Genomic DNA, 24,521 nt, shown 5'->3' on the forward strand with positions numbered 1-24,521 from the left:
ACATAATTTTAAGTAACAAACAGATTGAACATCATATCGAATAACCGATAATTTAACAAAAATATAATACCTTTAAACCCTAAATAGATTAAAACATAAATCGATAATAGGAATAGATTAAATATCAAATCTATTAACCGTTAGTATAAAAAATCATGCAGTTAAAACCCTAAATCCAATAATAGTGAATCGATTTGATGTTGTTCTTCACAAAAATCGATTAAACACTAAAATATAAATCATACCTGATAATTGCAAACGATGAACATATTTGATGATGTTTGGATTACGAAACCGACAAATCATGAAGAACTGGTTATAGATGAGGCAAAGAATCTGGTTACAAACGACGGGGAGCGTTATGATTTTTGAACGAAACATGTGCCTTTTAAAGAAGAAACGATGAATAATTTAAACCAAGTAAATTTAATAGGTTTTTTAATTTTAATATTAATTAGAATAATTAATATCATAATTACATTAATAAGTTTCAAAAATATAAAAATAAATATTATTGATTAAAATTTTACTATGAATATGTGAAAATTAGATTTATGGAAGGTTTGATGACACGAAAGCCTATGTGGACAACCTAGATGAAGGACATACGGACAAAATTGTGTTGCTTTAATATATTAGTTAGATTTTCTAATTTTCTAATAAGTTATTTCCATGCCACTGTTTAGAAGAATTTATATATCTTGCTCTAATACATGACTCTTAACTAAAAGATTACGGGTTATAGTATTATTTTAGACAATAAGAAAATATTACATGTTCAAAAAAGAAAAATACCAAATTTATACAGACTCTATTCGTTTTTCTTGTGCAATTTAATTTTAGGTCTAATTTGGCCTTTTAGTTGTTTCTTTAGTAATGTTAGTAAGGGCATGTTAGGCAATTAAGTACCGAACTAACAGGAAGTCTGACTGATTAAAATGTAATATCTGAAAAATTCAGTATGTGTTTCAAAACCTAACCATTAAGAGACTTTAAGAGCCATTGAATGGTATAACCAAACACATTCTGTATCTTAATGATTCAGAGACAGTCTTTTAATGAAATCATTTAGAGACTACTAAACAACTCATAACGCTTATAGAAGCTATTATTATATATTTATATTTTGTGTGCAGTTAAATTTCTGGTCTAATTCGTTTTTAAGCTGTTTATTTGGTACATGTAAGTAAGCTCATTATACAAGCTATTACTACATATTTACATGTCATACATTGTAGTTTTTTTCTTTAAATTATTACTGAAAATACTAAATAACTCATCCCTCTTATTTAATTTCAATAAACCATTTACAAATTTATTTAACTATAATTAATATTATTACTAATATAATTTTTTTTTTTTTTTGAAAATTGACTTTCATTAAAAACAGACACAACCAACGACTATCACCAAGACGGAGAAAGACGCTGAAAACCAAAAACCAAAACCAACGATCACGTTACATCAAATAAACACCAACTTTTCCAATCCACTACCCCTATCTTAGATCTATTTTTGTACCAAAGAAAACCCAAAGATTTTATATCCGCAACCATTTCTGCCACCTTAGTGTTCTTGCCCGAAAAAATCTTTTCATTCCTAGCCCGCCAAATCCTCCAACAAGTAATGATGACAATTCCATGAATAATCAATCTTTTATTCCCCGTCGCACCACAAACCTTATGCACTTCCACCAAATCATTGACATGAAAAACAAAAGATCTAGGGATGTTGCACCATGAACCAATCGCATTCCAAACGGCCATAGAAATGAAACACCCGGTTAACAAGTGCTCGAGCGATTCCTCATTACTTTCACATAAAGCGCAACTATGATCATCACAATACAAATGACGTCTAGCTAAAGCCTGCTTGGTTGGAAGGCTATCCAGAACGGCCCTCCACATAAAAATATTACATTTTTTCGGGACCCAATTGCTCCATTGGAAACTGGAACTCCCAGCATCCTCAACGGACCGCACCATCCATCTTTTAATCGCCGAAACCTCGAACTCTTTGCAGCTACCAACCGCCCAAGACCATGAATCTTCACGGTCAACCATCACCACCTCTTGAAGGAGATCTTCCAACTCCTGCTTCTCGAACACCTCCTGTTGGGAGCAAGGAGCTCTAAGCCAATCCCACACAATGCGACTAGAAGATCCAGTGACCACCAACCGATCAGCTAACAAGACATTTTTATGTTTTTCTACCGCATATAAGGACGGATACTTGTCCATAACCGGCGCCGAACCCAACCACAAATCCGTCCAAAACCGAACTTGGCGACCATTCCCAACTGTGGCTCGGATCACTCTATTAAAACCCACACCATCAACCTTAAATTTGTTCCAGAACATAACACAATTCTTCCAAACCCCGGGAACTCCATTATTAACCGGAGCAAGCCCCCAACAGCGCGAGGACCCGTGAATAGACAACACTACTCTTCTCCACATCGCGTGCTGATCATTTAGAAATCTCCCAAGCCATTTAGTAATCAGCGCTTGATTATTAACCTCTAAACGAGCGATACCTAAACCCCCTTCTTTTATAGGTTTGGTGACTACCTCCCAAGCCACCCATGACATCTTCCTCACTTCATCCGAACCACCCCATAAGAACCTTCTCATCAAAGCTTCTAAATCATTGGTAACCTTCTTGGGTGCCTTAAAAAGCGAAAAATAATAAGTGGGAAGACTATCCAGCACCGATTTAATAAGGGTTAACCGACCAGCCATAGATAACGAATTAACTTTCCATTTAGATAGCCTCTTCTTGAACTTGGACACAACCGGTTCCCAATTAACCACCCTATTCATGTTAGCGCCAACCATAATCCCTAGATAAGAAAACGGGATTCTACCCGGCTTACAACCCATGAAACCGGCTTGGATATCGATCTCACCATCTTCTACACCTACTCCAAATAACACTGATTTATGGAGATTAATCTTTAGCCCCGAACACAAGTAAAATATGCGAAGAATACGTTTCAAGTTATCAAAATTAAAAGAAGACCACTCTCCCATAATCATAGCATCATCCGCATAAAAAAGATGGGATAAAGTAGGACCTTCATTAGGAAGAGTAATACCATGAAACGCACCTTGACGAATGCCTTTATGACATCCAAATTCGAATGTAGGAGATCCATTAACAAGAACAGACGATCTGCTCGCCAACAAGATACCACTAATCCAATCGCACCAAACCGAAGGAAAACCCATCTGAGAAAGAACCGACATCAAGAACTCCCAATTCACATTATCAAAGGCTTTATCGAAGTCAATCTTGAACATAAAAATTCTTCTTTCCCTCTTCTTAGCCCAAGCAATAACCTCATTAGCCACCAAAGGGCCATCAAGAATATATCTCCCGGATAAGAAAGCCGACTGATGTTCTGAGACAATCTTATTCATAACCGTTTTGAGTCGATTCACTAACACCTTCGACACAGTCTTTAAAATACAACCAATGAGACTTATCGGTCTAAAATCCCCCAAAGAAGACGGATTGTTTACCTTAGGAATTAAGGTGATAAAAGACGAACCAACCCCCGAGCAAAAACTTTTAACCTTATGAAAATGATCAAGAATATCCACAAAATCCTTCTCGAACAACTCCCAATAAAACCGAATGAACCTAAAATTAAAACCATCCGGCCCAGGAGCTTTGTCACCACCGCAATCAAAAACCGCCTTCTTGATCTCATGCACGGAAAAATCACTGATCAAAAAATCCGCCTCCACCGAAGACAAGACCGAAAACCCATATCCAATCAACCGAGGCCGATGTGTAATAGATTCTTTAAACTTACCAGCAAAGAATCGCAAAACTTCCTTTTTAATGAGAACCGGGTTTGTTTCCCACGCCCCATTCACTTCCAAACCCGGAAAATAATTTGAAGCTTTACGTTTATTAATAAAACCGTGAAAAAATCGAGAATTTTCGTCTCCATGAATCGCCCAATTACACCGAGCCTTTTGCTTCAAATCCCGGTAATAATGATTATCCAACTCGCCTAGCCGTCTTTTAATTTCGCTTAAAGACCATGTCTCTTCTTCCAACAAATCCCGGACCTCCAAGGTTTGGTCCAAGTCACGCAACTCTTGCTCCAATAAAACCATTTCCTCCTTTTCTTTGGCTTTACAATCGATCGCCCATCTAGTGATAGTAGCACGCAAAGCTTTAAATTTATACAGCAATCTCGCGTCCGGAGAACCATGAAACGAGCCATCAACAAGCGTCTTCTTAACCAACGTCCCAAAATCCTCTCTACCAAGCCATGAATTGAAAAACCTAAACGGTTTGGGACCATAGTTCTTGGAAGAACCAATTTTCAAAACCAACGGACTATGATCCGGCTTATTCCTTTCGAGAGCAATATACTCCGCACACGGCCATTCCATAAAGAAATCCCAATTAACGAAGATTCTGTCAATACGGCTTAATTTATTTCCTGCGACAAAAGTAAAACGCCTCCCTTTCAAGGAGTACTCGTGAAGATTCGAATCATCAATGAAGTCGTTAAACTCATTGGCCTCACCCACATTAAACAAAGAATTCCGCCTATCCTCAGCACACCGAACCGAGTTAAAATCTCCTGCCACAATCCACCTCCCGTTACCCTCCTCGATCAAATCACGAATTTCCCCCCAAAGAGCTCGTTTAGTAACTAGATTTTGAGGAGAATAAACATTGAGAATATGATACGAGCTACTCTTTCCTTTCACAGTGCCCGAAACTAGAATCCAATTATTATTCTTGACCACCCTTTCCATACGAAAGACTTGAGAATCCCAGATCGATAATAACCCACCCGACCTTCCAGATGAAGGAACCCAATCAAAAGAATACTCACCATAACCCCAAAACCGTCCCACATCCACAGAATCCAAGGAAACAAATTGCGACTCTTGTAAGACAATAAAACTAACCTCGTGATGGACTCGAAGACCTCGAATCCAATCGGCTTTGCTAGAACTCCCTAACCCACGAATGTTCAGAGAAAAAACATTCATTGAACACCTTCTTGATAGCCTTCGGAAACAAGAACCTCTTTAACATTAGAAACAAAATCTTGCAAATTCTCAACGCCTAACGCCTTACTCAGCTCAATGGTCTTCTCCAACTCCACCTCAATCGGACCTTGGTGTTGCACCGGATCTATACCTCTACCATTCATCGAGGCCTCCGCAGTCTCTCCCTCGATGTCTCGAACCACCTCCGTATTAGTAGACATCCCTTTGTTAAGATCCGGTGTTAAGAACACTCCTTCAACACCTGTCTCGTTACCCCTAGTAACATCCGAAGGCACGTGCATAATACCGATAAACCTATCAAGATCAAACATATCTTTATCCTCCCTTGGTCTCTTCTTAGGACGCTCCCTAGAACCACTACCCCCACTCCGATTAGAAAATAAAGATTTCCGTCTGAACTTCTTCTGTCCCTTGCCTTTCAACACAGAAACATTAGTACTATCAACGTTACCATTCTCAACCGCCTCCTCATTAGAAAGATCATAAGAGTTCGAAAATTCACCGACCATCACGTTAGAATTATCGTTCACACAACCATCCAACCCATTAACAGCATGTTCCCTGACAGAAAACTCATTAGCTTGAGAACATTCGCCCTCTTCACGATGCACATTATGGGACTCATCCTGCACGATATTATCATCACACTTATCCTCATCCGGTAAAACGGAACCATCATCCTCTTCATACTCTACTACACATTCCGGTATCCATTCCCCTACATCTTCATCCACCCACACTTTAAAAATTTTTCCCCTCCAATTAATGTCCACCCGATCCACAATCCGTTTGCACTCTTTACTCAACACACCGATGAGAGTATACGATAAGTTGTTCTCATCACCTGATAAGGAAGCCGATTGAACCACCTTGCCAAATCTGCTTCCAATCAAATCGAATACCTCGTCTAACACCAACTGAGCCGGAACCCCATGAACTTGGAGCCAGGCGATCCGACCCTCCTCCACTCCATTTCTATCAGACCAAGGTTCTAAAAACTCAAACCAGTCTGACCATTTGTCTTTGTTATTCAGGAAGGCATCCCTATCCCCACTAACGTAGAATACCAACACCACTGAAAGCCCTCCCAGATACTTAATCTCTAATGATCTCCAACCATGCTTCCGAACCAACTTTTTCAGAGACGTTAACGTGTGAAGATTCACCACCCTCCCCGTAAGAGCACATCCCTTCCAATGAGAAAACCGTTCCACCGAATCATCCACCTTAATCTCATCTACTTTGTTCCGATTTAACAAGGAATCAACAAAGGAACGCCCATTACCAACTGATGCATAGGGAACCCCATTCCTATCGGATCCTTCGGAACTAGGTTTTGTTTGACCACTAGGTTTTGCATGACTATAAACAGGAACCGAAGCCGTCTTCCTCCTATTACCAGAATCGGGTCTATGTAGATTCCCACCATCCACAAACCGAGCAATCGCAATAAACAACTTATACGAACCGATCCATACGTCTGATAACTCATCTCCCAACCGATTGACATCTTTCACCTCGGAAAACGATACAAAAGCAAACCTCTTGCCCCATTTATCCAGCTTCCTAGCTATATAGGAACCTTCGTAACGACCAAAACTACCCATAACATCTTTTAAGTCTTGCGAAGAACACTTTGGGGGAAGATTTGAGACAAAAAACTTCGATAAAACCTTGTTATTACCTTGAGCCTGATGACCATTCCGTTTCCCTTTCCGATTACGTGGATGTTCCCATTCTTCTGAATCCATGCCGCCGAGGATCGTGGTCAAAGCAGCAGGGTTGGAGGCTGGGCGGTTTTCCCGGTGAGATGTGGTGGTGGCTGAGGTGAGGCGGAGAGCCGGTTTTCCGGCTGGGTCGGGACGGCGACTGTGGAGGGTGGTGGCTGACTGTGGAGGGTGGTGGCTGAGTGGCTGGGTCGGGGCGGCAACTGTGGAGGGAGGTGGCTGAGGTGGGAGTTCCCGGTGAGATGTGGTGGTGGCTGAGTGGCGGAGAGCCGGTTTTCCGGCTGGGACGGTGGCGGCGACTGTAATCGGTGAGAGAAGAGGGTTTTCCGGTGAGTTGTGGTGGCTGAAGGAAGAGTGGCGGCGGTGTGGTGGGAGAGGGTTTTCCGGTGTGTTGGCAGAGGTGTGGTGGAAGAGAGATGTGGTGGCTGAGGTGAGATGTGGTGGCTGAGGTGAGGTGGAGGGGAGGACTTTCCGGTGAGAGGGAATAGTGGCGGCGGTCGGGGGTAGGGTTACGGGAGGTAGATTTTTATGTTATTTTACTAATATAATTAATATCATACCCTCTCGTAATTCAAACTCCATTGAATTACAAGTTAAATCCTTAAATGACTCTTTATATATTTATTTAACTATAATAATTACTATAATTAATACCATCTCATTTTAATAAACTATTTTTATATTTATTTAACTATAATAATTATCATAATTAATATTATGTCATTTTATAATTTTATAATTCAAACTACATTGAATTTGAATTTCATTGGATTGGCAGTCTAATGACAACAAAGCCTTTAAACAGGAGGCTAGAAGGTCTCGGGTTAAAATCTTCAAAAAAGAATTTAGCCTTTAAAAAAACCACATTGAATTCCGAGTTAATTTTGTCAACATACATGCGTAACCGTCTCGTTTTTTGCTTGGTTAAAAAGTCCAGTCACAACGCCCTTGACATGACATTTTTTTAAAGTATTTTTAAGTATGTTTTCAGATATAATCAACTATCTAGTCTAATATTTGTGTGTTTGGTTTAGCAGTCTGGCCACAACGAGCTAAGCATTTTTAAGTACGTTTTGGAATATTATCAACTTCTTGCTATAACGCGCAAGCTTAAATAAAAGATTTGGTTTTTTATCATACAAAATTTCGAATATAATAAACTTTTTCGTAGTTTCACACATAAAATTTGTATTCGTTTAGCCGTAGTGAATGGTAAACCATTCACGTCTGTTTTCGATACGATTATAAAGGCTTATACACACGGATCATAAATACTGGTTAACTTAAACTATAATGAACATTAATTTTCTAATCAAGATTTCATTTCATGGGTAATGAAGAGGTATGTACCTGCCTTAACATCGAGCGGGGCGGGTCAACCCACAAGATATAGACAAGAGGCTTGAAATCAAGATATCATGAAGGCACAAAGCCAAAACCTATGCGCACGGCGCATATCACATATGCTCACGCATCACATATGCTCACGCATCACATATGCTCACGCATATCATATATGCTCACGCATCACATATGCTCACGCGTATCACATGCTCGCGCACCATATATGCTCACGCATATCACATCTGCGCGTGACGCATCTGCGCGTGGCGCATATCGCATGCTCACGCATCATATATGCTCACGCATATCACATCTGCGCGTGGCGCATATTACATATGCTTGCGCATATCACATCTGCGCATGAAACATCTGCGCGTGAGAATAAAGAGAAGACTTCGCGCATCCTCAGGATAGGCGCATATCACACGTGCACATAATCAACCTCGTCCTTATCCAAATCAGGATAAGGACAACCTTGATTGTGCTCGTCAGACAATCTTCCAGAAGGTATCCTTTAAGGAATAAGAATATGCTGATGTTGACAGCTGCCAATGAAAGGTGGACAACTCAGCAAAACCCATGTGCTACCACGTGATTGCACATGGGTCAGGTAAAATGCCTGGGTCAGAGAATAATCAATGAAAAAGCACCAGGTGTCCTAAGGACACGTGGCGCAAAGCAATAGGAGGAGGCCAAAAAGGCCCTAATGGGATCTGAGCCCAATCATTGGAAACCCTAACACTATAAATACCACACCACCTCCACAAGGGGAGGTAAGCAAGAAAATACATTCCAATTCCTTACTCACTCTCAGATTATTATTATCTTCTCCTACAATCTCTTATTCTCACACCGGAGGGTTACCCCAAAGAGGACCCCTCTGTCCCTTTCTGAGGGGTAAGTTCACGGTGCTGCTCGTTTTGTAGGTGGAAGAACTCATACTCCGGAGAACCATCGGTGAAATAGCATACTCATACCCGAGGAAAGTTGATCGTCTACCAGTGAGCCGATCCACGTTTCTTCAGGTAAAAAACCGAAAAACCCCGATTCTACAAAAATCATTAACATTATTTACTATTTACAAACACATTAACTTCTTCATCCTCAACTCTATTCCGGTATAGCACTCAACATCGCCGTAAAGTTCCGCCTTCTTCCGCCTCTAGACTCGACACTCCTCACATCCGAAACCCGACCCGAACTCTTCGTATGAGTCGGACACGCGGGCGCGGCAAAATAAATATTTTTACGACACTTATCACCGCCGCTGCTTTTGGCCAATGCTGAGCTGGCTTTAACGGCCAATGCAGCCATCTCCTCTGGCTGCAGTGGCCGCCTCAACCGTGTCAAGGGCAAGGCAAAGTAAAGCTGACCCGGTTGAAGGACGTCGTCGTTTCCGAGGGCGGAAACGACGTCGTCAAACTCCATCTCGTCGGAGTTGCATATGAAGGTGGACGGGTGTTTTTGTAAAACGTAGGACACCTTAACAGGGTATGAAAACTCCTGTAGGGTGCCGTCGGGTAATATTAGTTTGGCAGTTGCGACGGCTGTTGAATCACATGAACTGCAAATTCCCATTTTTTATTCTCTTTTTTGAGAGAGAGGATGAAGATGAAGATGAAAATGGGGTGGGGACGAAGGAGGTGTGTGTATTTATATGCAAATGAAATGATACTGTGGACCGCCAAGCCACGTCAGGAAATGGTAAAAGCGTAATTAAGAAGCTTTGGAGTTTAGGGTGGGCCCACACCAGCTGTTAGTTGTGGAGGACAGGCTGTGAGCATCAAGAAACAGTAAATTCTTTTACGTATAATTCACAACTGAAACAGTGGGGTTATGGGGGATGACGTATGCAGATAAGCAACTGCGTTTATAAAGATTTTACGGATTGTTTTTTAATTTTTAAACGTAAAATGTATTATATTTATCAAATCAAAATTCGAAAGTATTATTACATCAACAAATTCTAAAATAGATATTTTGTAAGATTTTTTTTAGTTGAGTAAAGCATCTTATAAATTATAATTAGTTATTTAAAGACTGCTTTAATAATAAATAGTTAACTTGCTATTTACCATTCCACGTTACAAAGGTTAAGGCCTTTTAAATAAAAGGTTTTGAGTTCAGTCATAAGCAGAAAAATATAATTTATTTAGGAGTGGTTGAGATTGTTTATTTTCATCAACTTATAATTTATTAAATTTTTGAAAAGTAATAAGGTGATTGGAATTGCTTATATTATGAAAGGAAACGTTTTATAAATTATACTTTTGTAATTTATTAACTTAATGAAAAGTTATAAGAAGGTAAAATAAAGAATCCTAAACGCCCCCTTAAGAGTGAACAAAGATAGTTGCAACATTTGCGGCTAAAATATTGAAAATTATAGCTTGTTACGTACCATATATGCGCATTTGTTGTTATCTTATTACCATAGATAATGAATATCATGTCCCATGTAATGTATTGTTATCTTATTATCAAAATATAGCATGCGGAGATGGTTTCGTGAAGATAACTTCGAATATATATATTAAATTACATTAAATTTATGTTGACAATTACGTATGTTTCTTATGTGGGAGCTATTTTTAGACAATACGTATGAACGTATGAGAATTTCTTTTGTTGTCAAGTGCTCTAAACCTCACGAAATGTATTTGATAATGAGTCATGACGGGTCTTGTTTGACTCTTAAGTTCTAAACATAGGATGTCTTGTTGAAGGATAAAGACAAACGTATAGGTGAAAGTTAAGGGATTTTGGTAAATTTCTTAATATTGGTGAGTTGAAGGTTGATATTGAGATGTACGTGGCAAGCTCATTGAAGCCAGATAGCCACGGTGCATGAGCAAGAGAGGAGCACGTGGAAGAAGAACAATATGGCACCGTTACGGCCCACTGATAGTTTGATACCCACTACATGATCAATTTACATCTATGTCCTCTTCCTATATCTAATACTGCCCAATGATCATTTTACATTTATCATCATGTTCAGTAACTTTTTTCCTAGTTCACAAGAGGACAAATTTTAAGTGTAGCTATGAAACCACTGGCAATTGACAAACTCATGGATGCAATGTCATTTTCCATTTTTTCTAAATAAAAGGTTTGTTATAATTCATAATTATGTAATAACTCATAATTAGATGTAAAAGATGATAATAACTCATAATTGGACGTATTATTTGAATAATTTTGTTACTCTTGCTAGCTGTAAACTTGTACGTGATAAAAAATTTATCACTTTAGCTAGTTGTTAAATTGCAACGTGATAAAATTACGCATTCAAGTTAGTTTTTGTGATAATGTATAGTTACGCTGTACACGTAATTAACAAATTGTTATTGCGCTCTTTTTTTCTACGCTTCTTATTGTTCTTAAAGGGATTTCATTTGTACGATAACCATGCATCATGTATATATTGCCACTTGGTTATATTTCTAAATAAAAGTTTGTTAACTTATGGCAATTAAGCAGGAAGCATGCAACAAGGAAAGTCCCTTAAACATACTATAATTCATTTCACCATCCACATTAGCTTCACCAACGTTAAATCATTTATAAAAATACACAAAAAACAGAAATCATGTGCCCAGCAAAGCTGTATTAGGCTCCACTAGCTACCAGTCGTCTTCATTTCTAAAAAGACAAATATTGTATTTCTCTAAATAATTCAGAAACCTTGACATCTACACTCACAAGAGGCAATTTCTACCAAACCATACTGGATTTCACGAATTTAATTAGCATCCACGTTCAACAGTTCACCAAACAACCGGCAACATAACACCAGCAATGACTAGGACTACATTTAACAAATAACATTGTTCCTATGCATGCAAGTGTTGGTCATATATAAATGTTTTTTCTACAACATGCTTATCTGTGTTGTCTGGAGACCTGCAGCAAGATTCATCCCCGTGATCCGTGGCTCCATATTCATTAAAGGAAGTGATCCATGCAGTATGATCTGGCTGGTGGGATGGTCAAACTTATACATCAAATCATAATCCACACGTATGGTTGAATATTATTAAACAAATGGTAATTATGAATATGCTACAGAAAGCTTTGGCTGTTCTTTTTCTGTGATGTTGGTTGTTGACTATAAAACAAGCCACTGATTCTTCATACATTATTATATTTTTTAATCTTTCCACTTGTACCTTCTGATGAGAATAGAAATTTATTTAGGGCACGATTCATCTAGTGAAGAACTTACATGAAAAAAATGCACATTTCAACCCCAAAGATTAAAATTATCGATCGGTTGGTAGATCCAACAAACCTTGATTCTTTTTGGGCATTTAACAAAAGATACTCATGGAAGTTACTAACAACACATCTGGCTACACGTCAGATCAATGAATTATGAACTGAACCATGGATCATGAAGATGAATTTGTGTCCACAATAACATTGTCCATGCACATAGTGTATATCAAGTGAAAATTTACCTAAAAAAGCATGTTTGACCAAAAAAAAAAGTTGGGGTAAAGAAGACACATAATACAATTATGAAGTTGTTAGAAATGAGAAAAAAAAAAAATCATTACATTTACATAAATGTTAATATGGGGTAAAAACAAATTATTATGGAATCACTCAACTTTTTGGTCAAATGCGCTTAAATGTTGCGAATTCAATGGGGTCTTGTGACCCCAATCTTCTCAATGTGGGTCTACCCTTGCGTAGTTGGGTCTACCGGCTAGAGCCTTGGCAGACAAAGGACTTGTATATCCCTTTTTATTTGCTTTTAGGCACTAACGTAGCTTCGTCGAGACCCATGGCATGATAAGGCGTTGCCAACTCATTTTTGCATGAAATTCCGTCCGAGCTACACCGGTGCCTAGTGATGCCCAAAAGGATTGGTGTCACTGTTCTATTGGCTTTGCCTATTTTACTAAGTTCTTTTTCATGCCTATTTTCTTATAAGTATGGTCAAACATGCCTATATCGGTTATTTCCCCTTCTCAATCGCAAAGAGTGTTTCTCGGCGCAGCCCAAAAAGAATAATTTTGGCATGATTAAGCTTAACGTACCCCACGATTGTCATTTGTCAAAGAGATGATAGAGGGTCTGGGCCGTCTGGCATTATGCGAAATCGTTGCTAAAGGAAGTTTTGGTGGTCGTGGACTGGGAAGAAGAGATTAGAGACTGCTTTGAACATGCTCGTTAATCCATGTACAAAGAGTGAGTGGGCTTTATCTGAATTTTATGCAAGCATTTGGGCCTATTGGAAATTGCATGAATGTAAGTAAAAAAGAAAAGAAAATAAAATAAGTACTCTGGGCTCTATTGGGCTTTTGTTGATATTCCAACTACTTGGGCAGTATAAGAAAGAAAAATAACCGTACGAAAATTGCTTAGTGTTTGTTTTAGTTAAAGCATGAATTTTAAAGACATCGAAAACGGAAAATTCGTATCTCATCTAGACTAATACAGAAAAAACATTATCTTCTAATATTATGTTGTTGATGCAGTCTAAACATTTTGGTGGTCTTTAGATTTACAAAATCAATCGATGCTTGTGGTTAATTGGTTCATAACACCAGTTATGCAAGTGATGTTACGCAACACTTTCAACTTATCAAGAGGGTCAAAGACTCAAAATACAACTTGTGAAGTGACATATGTTAATAACTAGTGATCGACCTACCGTGTTGTGTCGGGCATGATGGTGCGGTACTTGCTGTTACGTGTATGTTTTATATTTTTTTAATCTTTCCACTTGTACCTTTTGATGAGAATAGAAATTTATTTAGGGCACCATTCATCTAGTGTAGAACTTACATGGAAAAATTGCACATTTCAATTCCAAAGATTAAAATTATGGATCGGTTGGTAGATCCAACAAACCTTGATTCTTTTTGGGCCATTAAGAAAAGATACTCATGGAAGTTACTAACAACACATCTGGCTACACGTCAGATCAATGAACTGAACCATGGATCATGAAGATGAACGCACTTTGTGTCCAAAATAACATTTTCCATGCACATAGTGTATATCAAGTGAAAATTTACCTAAATAGGCATGTTTGACCCAAAAAAAAATTAACATGTAACATGAATAAAAGAGCTACAAAGGTGCCTGTCTGCAACGACAACTGAGGTGCCAAACCAGTCCTGCTAGACACCTTCTTTGCCTAGGCGGAGAAGCCTTAGGAGGTGCCTTGACAACAGTGGTAGACCCGACATTATTTTTGTCTTATACGGTCACTTGTAACATCCTGAGAAATTCCATATTTATTTTGGAACAAAGATGTACATTTTAAAAGTTAAAGGAATTAAAAATATTCTCCAAGACAACTAATAGGAGAAAAATGAAATAAAGAAATAAGGTATCTCATGTTAAGAAAAATTCATCATATATGGAAAGGTGGAAGAAAATGAAAGCTTTTCACATGAGTATAAATAAGAAAAGTTCATCCCATATGGAAACAAGAAAGAAAATGGAAGCTCTTTATAAGGAAGAGAGTTTCCATAGTAATATTCTTATGTGCCTAACCACTCTCTCTAGTCCTAGCGGCAACACGCACAGACTCGGGTGATGGGCGTAATGTGTAATGTGGTGTTTTGATGGCGCACTTGCACTTCGCACAAGGACTGAAATGAAAATATGAAATTTCCTCCTTCGCGCGATGCGAAAGATTATGCTTCAAGATCTTCGGGCTACACGAAAGGCAAAATAGTTAAATCGACATAGTACTTCTTCGCGCGATGCGAAGTGGCTCTTCTTCATGCATGACACGTGGAAACACGTGGCTGCACCTGGTGACACGTGGCAACCCGTCTGATGACTCAACCACTTTATGACGGTTCACGCGACGCGAAAATTTTCTTCGCACGACACGAAGTTGCAGAATTTTAGCTATAAATAGAAGGGTGTTCGGCACTTCACAACACACACCGAAATATTCCACCTTCACACGTTTTGCCTAGGGAAGCGTGCCGACCTCGTGCCAAACTCCGAAGCTCTGACGGTTTAAGTTCTACAATGCGATAGAAAGTAGAAGTGCTGCTCGATCAATCTTAGGCATCTAACTACGAATACCCGTGTGAGGTAGGGATTTCGCTTAAGTATTATTTTATTATTATAATGGCTTGGGCCATAGTCGGGGGTATAGCCCGAACCTTGGTTACAGTTAAGCATAATATACCTTTTCATAAGTAAAGGTTATAATCAAAATATTGTTTTTTTGTGATTAAAAAACATAAGGAATAAAATAATATTTCTTTATGATTAAGAAATGTATGCAAAGGTTATAGTTAAATTAATGTTTCTTCTTGAAAAAGAAACCCAATATAGATGTTTCTTCCTGAAGAAGAAACATAGTATATAAATGATGAATAAACAAAGGAACTAAAAGTCCAAATGTTTTATAGAACAAATGATCTGTCAAGGTTAAAGCTATACGAAACAGACTATAGGTCTGAAGCTAGATCATTAATCTAGATATTTATACAAAGGTTATTCTCGTACTATATGTTCGAGATAGCAAGAATGCATAAACCAGTAAGATACACTGATCAAGAACAAAGGTGTATACGTCGAAACCTTTTTATGAATATGTTTTATGACGTGAACACATCTAAATGCATTTACTGTTTAAAGATATTTACTCTTCAAACTATGGAATGTTATCCATATGTAAAGAGTTATGAAAATATTTACATGAGGGTTGGTTCAAATTAGGGGTGTTCTTCGGGTTATTTATTCGGGTTTCGGGTTGTTCGGGTTTGAGCTCAAAACATTAATCTAGATATTTATACAAAGGTTATTCTCGTACTATATGTTCGAGATAGCAAGAATGCATAAACCAGTAAGATACACTGATCAAGAACAAAGGTGAATACGTCGAAACCTTTTTATGAATATGTTTTATGACGTGAACACGTCTAAATGCATTAACTGTTTAAAGATATTTACTCTTCAAACTATGGAATGTTATCCATATGTAAAGAGTTATGAAAATATTTACATGAGGGTTGGTTCAAATTAGGGTGTTCTTCGGGTTATTTATTCGGGTTTCGGGTTGTTCGGGTTTGAGCTCAAAACAAATTGACCCAAGAACCGACCCAAATAAGTTCGGTTTATTCGGGTTTCGGGTTATATGGGTCGGGTAAATTTGGGTTAGGTTTCGGGTTTAACAAATTAAAAAAAATCCACCTTTAACAATATCATAAATTAAAAAACAATATTCCAAGCCATTATAAAACCATAATATACAACCATATTCAACAATAGCACATATTATTTAGCAAAACATGAAATTTATCATACAAGAATGCATTAGACGGGATCAAGGAGTTTTGTAGCCTGTGGATTAATACTTGTGTAGATTAAAGAAACATGCTTAATAAATATTGGTTTAAATACTATACTATATAAGTTTTTGAATTGAAGGTACATTATCCGCATGCTTTATGGTCATTAATACTTTGGCATGCGATAGATCCAATACTAATTGGAGTCTTGAGAACAACCGAACAATAATACATAAGGTCACTGTGCTACTTCACGCTAAACTACCCTATAAAATTAGGGATACATGCATCGATATATTCTACTTCGGGTTATTCGGGTCAACCCGAATCTGGGTATTTCAACCCAAATACCGACCCGAATATTTTATCTCGGGTTCGGGTTAGAAGTTTAATCGATTTAGGTGAATTCAAGTTGGGTTATTTGGGTCTCGGGTTGCTTCGGTTCGGGTTTGTTATTCGGGTACAGTTAAATAACACACCCCTAGTTCAAATCCTCTAAAACGTTTTGATACAAGGTAGTACTAAACACTCAAGCTAAAATACACACGTGTCTGGATCCTTACATATATGTTCTGTAGTTGGCACACTACAGACATGACCATGAGGCAAGTGACTGTCTCGAGGGCGAGTGAAGTCCGATTATGTGGTCTATGGGTATTTTTAGTTCCAGTGAGATGGGATGAGGCCCACTGAGTAGTTGAACGCTATTGGTAATTATGTTAGGATGAATTATGAAACATTTTATTGAGTCAGTGTTATTCACCAGCATATAGCTGACGTATTTTCCCCACATTTCAGGGATACAGTAAAGGTTATAACAGACAAGCAAGACAGATTAGAAGATTGGTGATATAGTCATCAGACGTTATCTGATGGCTCAGATGTTTTATTTAAAATATTATAAAGAATGATATTTTCAAATGACAGGTATTTGAAATATTTAAATGGGTATTGAATCTCAAGTTTTCAATATAATAATATTTTATTCAAAAGACTTCCGCTAAAAGAACTTAACTCTAATGTATATGTAAAATAGGTACCAACTATTGGTCATACGCTTAGGCCCTAAGCCGGGGTGTAACATCACTTTTGTTAGTAATCATATTTCTCAAAACTAGACATTTTGATTTTCGAGTCGGTTCAAGGTACATCAAAAAATACGATGCCATAATAAAAACACATAAATTTAAGAAGACATAATACAATTATGAAGTTGTTAGAAATGAGAAAAAAAAAATCATTGCATTTACATAAATGTTAATATGGGGTAAAAACAAGTTATTACGGAATCACTCAACTTTTTGGTCATATGCGCTTATATGTTGCGAATTCAATGAGGTCATCTGATGCTAGATTGTCGCTATTTAGTAAAAAACAATAAAATCAAGTTCCTAATCTCACCTAAGCAAGCTAGGGTAAGTAGGGTGTGTCGAACCACGGGGAGTATGTGGTCATTGTGACATGCAACCAGTTTCTAGTATTATAAAGTGATATTTAACCGTGCTGATTACACTAGCAAATAGTTGGATTAAATGACAAATAAGTAAACTTAGCAAATTCAAGCAATTAATAAAGACAAATCAAACCCAGGGTTCAAGTAAGTAAATTAACAACAATCTCATGTTAACATAATAGATTAATTATCAATGATCAATACAAATTAGCTAACTAGGCAAACCTTAGGCATCAACAATCGCTAACACACGGAACTGGTTATCAAACGGTCCCTGCCAGTGTGACCCAACTAAGGGCAATTGTATGTTTCATCATATTCAAACTAGTCAAAACAACTCTATAAGCAATTATCATAACAACTGGCAAATTAATCTTTCTGATCGAAATAAACCTAAACGACTGAGTGCACATTAATATTAGACATCAACACTCATAGATTAATCAAAGACAATTACAAATCATTCGTTCTAAAACACATGAGAAAACTAAAAAATACAATTCTAAATCCCGGGTATGATTCAAGAAGATTAGCCGCGACTCGACATCACAAGATCTTTAATACTGAATGTGTAGGTCCTGCAGATGATCTCGGGATGAATCCGAAGGATGGAATTGGTCTCTCTTGCCTTGGAAACTGCTCTGGAAGAAGTTGGATACAAATAGGGTCGCCAAAACATATTTTATCACAAAACCCTAATTTTCCCATTCGTGGCACCAGTCTCGTACGTGGTGGGGTCTTCAGGGGTTCATCGCGATAAAGACAACGCTGCCTAAAAAAACTAGCCCATCGCGATACGCAATAGGCTCTCTTCCATCTCGTCACGTACGCGATTGGTCTCCTCACCAGCAAACTTCATTCCTTCTTTCGTTTCGCGTGCTGGTCATCCCGGGTCTTCATTCCGTGCTCATGCAGGTCCAAAATAGTTGTTTAATCACCTATAACCTAAAATATAACAAACACGTATAAAGTACCAAAGTTCGTGCAATAAACAACTAAAACTACACAATTAACGAACTAACATATATACAAATGAACCGACCATCATCATGTGACCCTGATCTTCTCAATGTGGGTCTGCCCCTGCGTAGTTGGGTCTACTGACTAGAGCCTTGGCTGACAAAGGACTTGTGTACCCCTTTTATTTGCTTTTAGGCACTAACGTAGCTTCGTCGAGACACATGGCATGATAAGGTGTTGCCAACTCATTTTTGCATGAAATTCCGTCCGAGCTACACCGGTGCCTAGTGATGCCCAAAACGATTAGGTGTCATTGTTCTATTGGCTTTGCCTATTTTACTAAGTTCTTTTTGTTCCATGCCTATTTTCTTATAAGTATGGTCAAACATGTCCATATAACTTATTTCCCCTTTATCAATAGTAAAGAATGTTTCTCGGTGCAGCCATGAAGAAAAATTTTGCCATGATAACTTACGCCAGGATTGTCATTTCTCAAAGAGATGACAGAGGGTATGGCATTAAGCGAAATCATTGCTAAAGGAAGTTTTGGTGGTCATGGGCTGGGAAGAGGAGAGTGCATTTAACTAGGGCTGTCTAAACGTTCGTTGCTCGAACTCACTATCTCGGAAATTACTCGGAATATGCTCAATCATTTTTTCGCTCGATTATAAACGAGTCGTTCCGCTTGGTTCGGTTTGTAAACGAGCCAAGCAACGAATAAAGATCAGCTCGGTTCGATGCGTCTCGAATTTTTATAATTATTTTATATATAATTATATATGCGCAAACTTATTGTTTTAATAATTATCTTAAATATTGAAATATTATATATTAAATATAATTACTTTTTAATACTTTTTAAGTATCGAATATCTCAAAGTACATTAAATAATTAATAACTAAAAAATAATTATATTTAGTATCGAATATTTCACTATTCAAGATAATTATAAAAACAAATTATACATTCGTGTATACATAATTATATAAATATTTTTTTAACTATTAATTATTTTCTATACATTATATCAAATATCAAACTATAACTTTATAAAAATTTGCAAGCTATTACTAGGCTTTTTTTAAAACTACTAATTTATTTTCATGTACACATTATATTTAATTTCAAATTTGTTTCTTATAAAAATACTTTAAAGGAAAATAAAGGAAAAGTAATATTCAGAAACTCACTCGATATTGCACAAAAAACGTTTGGAAAATGCTCGCTTGATTTTGGATCGGTTTGATTTTGAGCTAATCGGCTTGGTTCAATTTGTAAACGAGCCAAGCAACGAACAAGGCCTCGCTCGGTTCGACTTGGCTCGTGAACAAACATGCTCGTTAATACATGCACAAAGAGTGAGTGGGATTTATTTGATTCTTAAGAGGTGTACAAAAAAACCGGTTTGGGACCGGTTTTAGGCAAATCGAACCGAATTGGTTTGGGTTTAAAACCGGTTTCCCTCAAACCGACCCAAATCGCCAGTTTCAAGACCGGTTTCCCTTAAGATCTACCAAACCAGTTTGAGAAAAACCGGTTTAAAACCGGCTTAAAACCGAACCGAACCGACGTGACCAGGTCGGCCTGTCTTGTGTCTAAACCGGTTTATAAACCGAACCGGTTTGAGTCAAACCGGTTTTAACCAACCGTTGACCAAACCGGTTCGGTTTGGGTTTAAAACCGGTTTTATACACCTCTAGATGTAAGTATAAAGAAAATAAAATAAATACTTTGGGCTCTATTGGGCTTTTGTTGATAACAGAAAGAAAAATAACTGTACGAAAATTGCTTAGTGTTTGTGATATACAGCGACCCGAACAACATCGGATCAAAGGGTGAAGCTCATAAGGGACCGGGGGTAACCCTGGTCACTGCCGGTTTTTCTGTTAATAGGGTAAATTTCGTGACTTTTACCAAAAATTTTTATAGGTATTAAGCGCGGTCACTGCCAATTTATTTTTCCAAAAAGCTACCGGTCACCATCAATTTTTTTTTTTAAATATAATACCCTATCGTTTGATTTTTTTTATAAAACCTCACGGTTTTTATAAACAAAAGTTATAAAAATTGTAAAAAAACTTAGTTTTTAATAGAACTCAAAATTAGGGGCTTGTTGATTGTTACGTAACAAAACTTAAAAAAAAAAAGTCAAATGGGCCCACCCCATCCGCCACTCATCCACCGCCACTGCTCGTGCACGGTCCCCGGTCCACCACAATGTAATAGTTTATTTGCTTTACCTTTGTGTTGTTAAACATAGTTCAAGGATTATAAAATTAGGGTTTGCAATTGTGAATTGGGGATTTAGGGAAATTAGTCAGTTAAGCTTGTAATTGGTATTGTATGGTGAAATTTTACTCTAACTTACCCTATTGAATCTTCTTAATTAGGTAAATCATGAAAAAACAAGATACAATTTATTCTTAAAAAAAAAGGATGATGAACAAGCGAGTTACGTCACAGAGCTTCAACTAGTGAGTCGGTTAATTTTAAAGGTCGTCAAGCTGCTTTGTAATTCTTCTTCTAAGGTACTCACCCCTCCTCTCGGCTCTCGTGTTGTTATGAATATTTTAGGTCTAGTTTTTTTTAATTGTAAGAACAATCATTTTTAAATGAATGAAAAAAAAAATAGATATATAGATATCATATTGTATGATCCGACCCGAACCGAACCGCCGACCCAAACCGAACCACCGACACGACCCGAACCTATCGACCAAAGTGGAATCAAACCTACGACCAGTTGAATTCACTTCAAAACAGGAAACAGAAGTCAAAATAGTTGAATTAGATATCATACATTAAAAAATTAGTTCAAAACAGGAAACAGAAGTCAAAATAGTTGAATTCACTTCAAAACAGGAACAGATGTACAGAAAAATTAGATATCCATTAGACACTTCATTTAGCTATATCACCCATCTGAATTCAATTAAAACCAAATGCTGCAATATAAATAATTAACTATACCTAATATGTATCAACAAGAATAAAATCTATACCAATCTTACAGTTCGATCCGGTTTCATGTGGCCTGTTTTCCAAACCATTTACCACAGTTTGAAACTTTTAAAACCTATCGACCAAAGTGGAATCAAACCTACGACCAGTTTGGACATTTATTAAAACACATCTTACAGCATACTTGAATTACTTTTGAAAAATCATAAGTGAAACAACATTCGCGAAAGTTTTATTGAATGTTATAGATGTTGCATTTCAAAAATCAAAACAAAAAATGGCAAACCACCAACACAAAGACATCATCATAATGCCTTTTAACTGATCGCCTTTCGTAACCATCAATCTATCCTGCCAATATAGAAACATGAAATCTATGTTACAGTCATCAAACCTTTTAAGGTTTAGAAACTATACAGGCAACAAATAAGTGGCCGTATACATAGAACCACGATTACCTGCAGTAGATGTAGCGGCGACAGTAGCAGTGGAAGCAGTGGCTGGAGCCGAAGCCGTTCCAGATGGAGCAATTACAACCCCAGGCCAACGACGACACATATAGTGCTTACCTTGTTCTATACCCCTATACACCAACTTCACATGCTCACCACAACCGCCCCATCCGAACTTCCCACAGTCCTTACACACCACCCTGTAACACATTAACCTGTCTTTACTTTCTGCCCACACTTTAAAATCTTTTATAGTTCACTAAGACTTTGTTATCAACGTTTAATCAAAACATTGGGGGGGGGGGGGGTACTCATTGAAAATAACGATTTTCATTGGGCATCCTTGTTATACCTCTACATACAAGTCTGCTGTTTATATTCTTCGGTTCAACCAATGATCTAACATAAGCATCTTACATAAATATTAAACAAAACCAACAAGAGGTCATAACTCAAAAGCATAATATTAATATTTACAAGATGACTGATAAACAATTTAACGTTCATTGGACAATGTTGCTTAACAAACTACTGGTTGAGGGTGAGCTCTGCTCACTTGACCACCCGTCTTGCACCGTCACAGGCGAGCTGTCTTTATCTTTGCGTATATAATTGTCAACCGGGCCCCACCCACTGACTCTAATCTGTTCCAACTCATCTGCAACTTCAGTCATCGAAGGCCTCACATCCCCATTAAAAGCTAAGCATCGAAATGCCAGCTCAGCAACTTTATGGATCGACGAAGTCGTCCATGCATCCCTGTTCAGTTCTAAAAACGGATCTATGATTTCATCAACCCGACCTTTCCCGATCTTGTTAACCGCAAGAGCTGCCAAGTTGACTTCACTGTTCCGCCTTGACAAGTCAACCACTTTTAAAGCTGTGATTATCTCTACCAGAACAACACCGAAGCTATAAACATCACTTTTATCAGACAGATGAAAGTTTTGATGGTATTGCGGGTCCACATAGCCAGGCGTCCCTTGAGGTGCAGTCGAGACGTGTGACTCATCAAGCATCCCGAGCCGAGAAAGCCCAAAATCTGCAACTTTTGATCTATAATCATAATCCAAAAGTATATTACTTGATTTTATATCTCTATGGTAAATCGGTGGATTCATAGCCGAATGAAGATAAGCAATCGCTTGTGCGGTTTCCGTTGCAATGGTCAACCTTATTTTCCACGAAAGACCGTTTCCTCTTTCTCTTTGTAGATGTTGAGATAAGGTACCATTTGGCATGAATTCATACACGAGGATTTGCTCGCCTTTATCGATACAATATCCCAAAAGGCGTACAAGATTCGGGTGGCTTACGGATGACAAAAGCTTGATTTCATTCATTACTTGATTAATTCCATGTGTTTCTTTATGTCTAATCTTTTTAATGGCCACCCATTCATTATTACTGAGTTTTCCAGCATAAACTGTGCCATAAGCTCCAATACCTAACCTTTGTTTCTCAGAAAATCCGTTTGTGGCCCGTGAGATTTCTTTGTAGGGGTAAAATGGTACATTTAAGCTCCCTGTGGCTTCAGAAAGCAGGCGTTTTGCGCTCGTTTGTTTTCTTAAGTTTGTTCGTTTTCTGATGCAATAACAAATAAGCGCGATTGCTGACACTAATAAAGCTCCAATGATAATCCCTAAAAAGTATAGAGATAATTAAATGGTGTTTAAGTACATTTAAAGATTGACCAAAATTTAAATTGTTTACCTGCAACAAGAACAGCTACTCTTGTAGTTCCACCACATTCACCAGACATGTATTTTGAAGCATTACAATTTGACACTGTTGCAGTAAATACATATAAATTGTTTTTAAATATTTAATGCAATTCTTTAATTTTTCTAATTATAAAAACATCAAATTATTATAAGATTTGCATAGTCAATATTGGTGAAGGATCTCATTCAAGAATGATTAGTTGCATGTTTGACTAAATCAACATTCAATATACACACCTTACAAGAAAGCATCTTTCCATATGATCTGATTTATATTTTTCAACATACTATACAAGTTATGCATCTAAAGTCAAAATCATGAAAAGTTCAAAACTAATCACAAGTAGATTACCATTTATTCACTGCACAACGACCTTAATAACCGAATATTCCTACTTAAAATTCCAAAGTAATTACCTTTTGAACATTCCTAAAGCCTACATAGATGAAAAGTCCTCTCAAAAATGAAAACGATAACCTACTTTATTTAAAGATTCCAATTACCATGTAAACTGTCCAACTAATACTCAGCTAACCAATGGACCAGCTAAAATAACGCGGAAGTTGGATTCAAGCCT

The 24,521-nt window shown here is 37.5% G+C and overlaps 2 protein-coding genes across 2 annotated transcripts; both read right to left on the reverse strand.

Moving 5' to 3' along the window:
• Nucleotides 1-9,226: 9,226 nt before the first annotated feature.
• LOC143603212 (uncharacterized) lies at nucleotides 9,227-9,694 on the reverse strand. The gene has a single exon (XM_077080087.1). The coding sequence runs from the start codon at nucleotides 9,692-9,694 to the stop codon at nucleotides 9,227-9,229; it is 468 nt and encodes a 155-aa protein (XP_076936202.1).
• Nucleotides 9,695-22,615: 12,921 nt separating this feature from the next.
• Nucleotides 22,616-24,004, reverse strand: LOC143603215 (wall-associated receptor kinase-like 14). Its single transcript, XM_077080090.1, has 2 exons — nucleotides 23,933-24,004; nucleotides 22,616-23,861 (listed from the first exon to the last, which is right to left on the reverse strand). The coding sequence occupies exons 1-2, from the start codon at nucleotides 23,979-23,981 to the stop codon at nucleotides 22,723-22,725; spliced, it is 1,188 nt and encodes a 395-aa protein (XP_076936205.1). The 5' UTR covers nucleotides 23,982-24,004; the 3' UTR covers nucleotides 22,616-22,722.
• Nucleotides 24,005-24,521: the final 517 nt, after the last annotated feature.

Source organism: Bidens hawaiensis, unplaced genomic scaffold (assembly GCF_021521415.1).
Source record: "Bidens hawaiensis isolate Kalapana, Puna unplaced genomic scaffold, B.hawaiensis_p1.1 tig00061048_1, whole genome shotgun sequence".
Classification (NCBI taxonomy): domain Eukaryota; kingdom Viridiplantae; phylum Streptophyta; class Magnoliopsida; order Asterales; family Asteraceae; genus Bidens; species Bidens hawaiensis.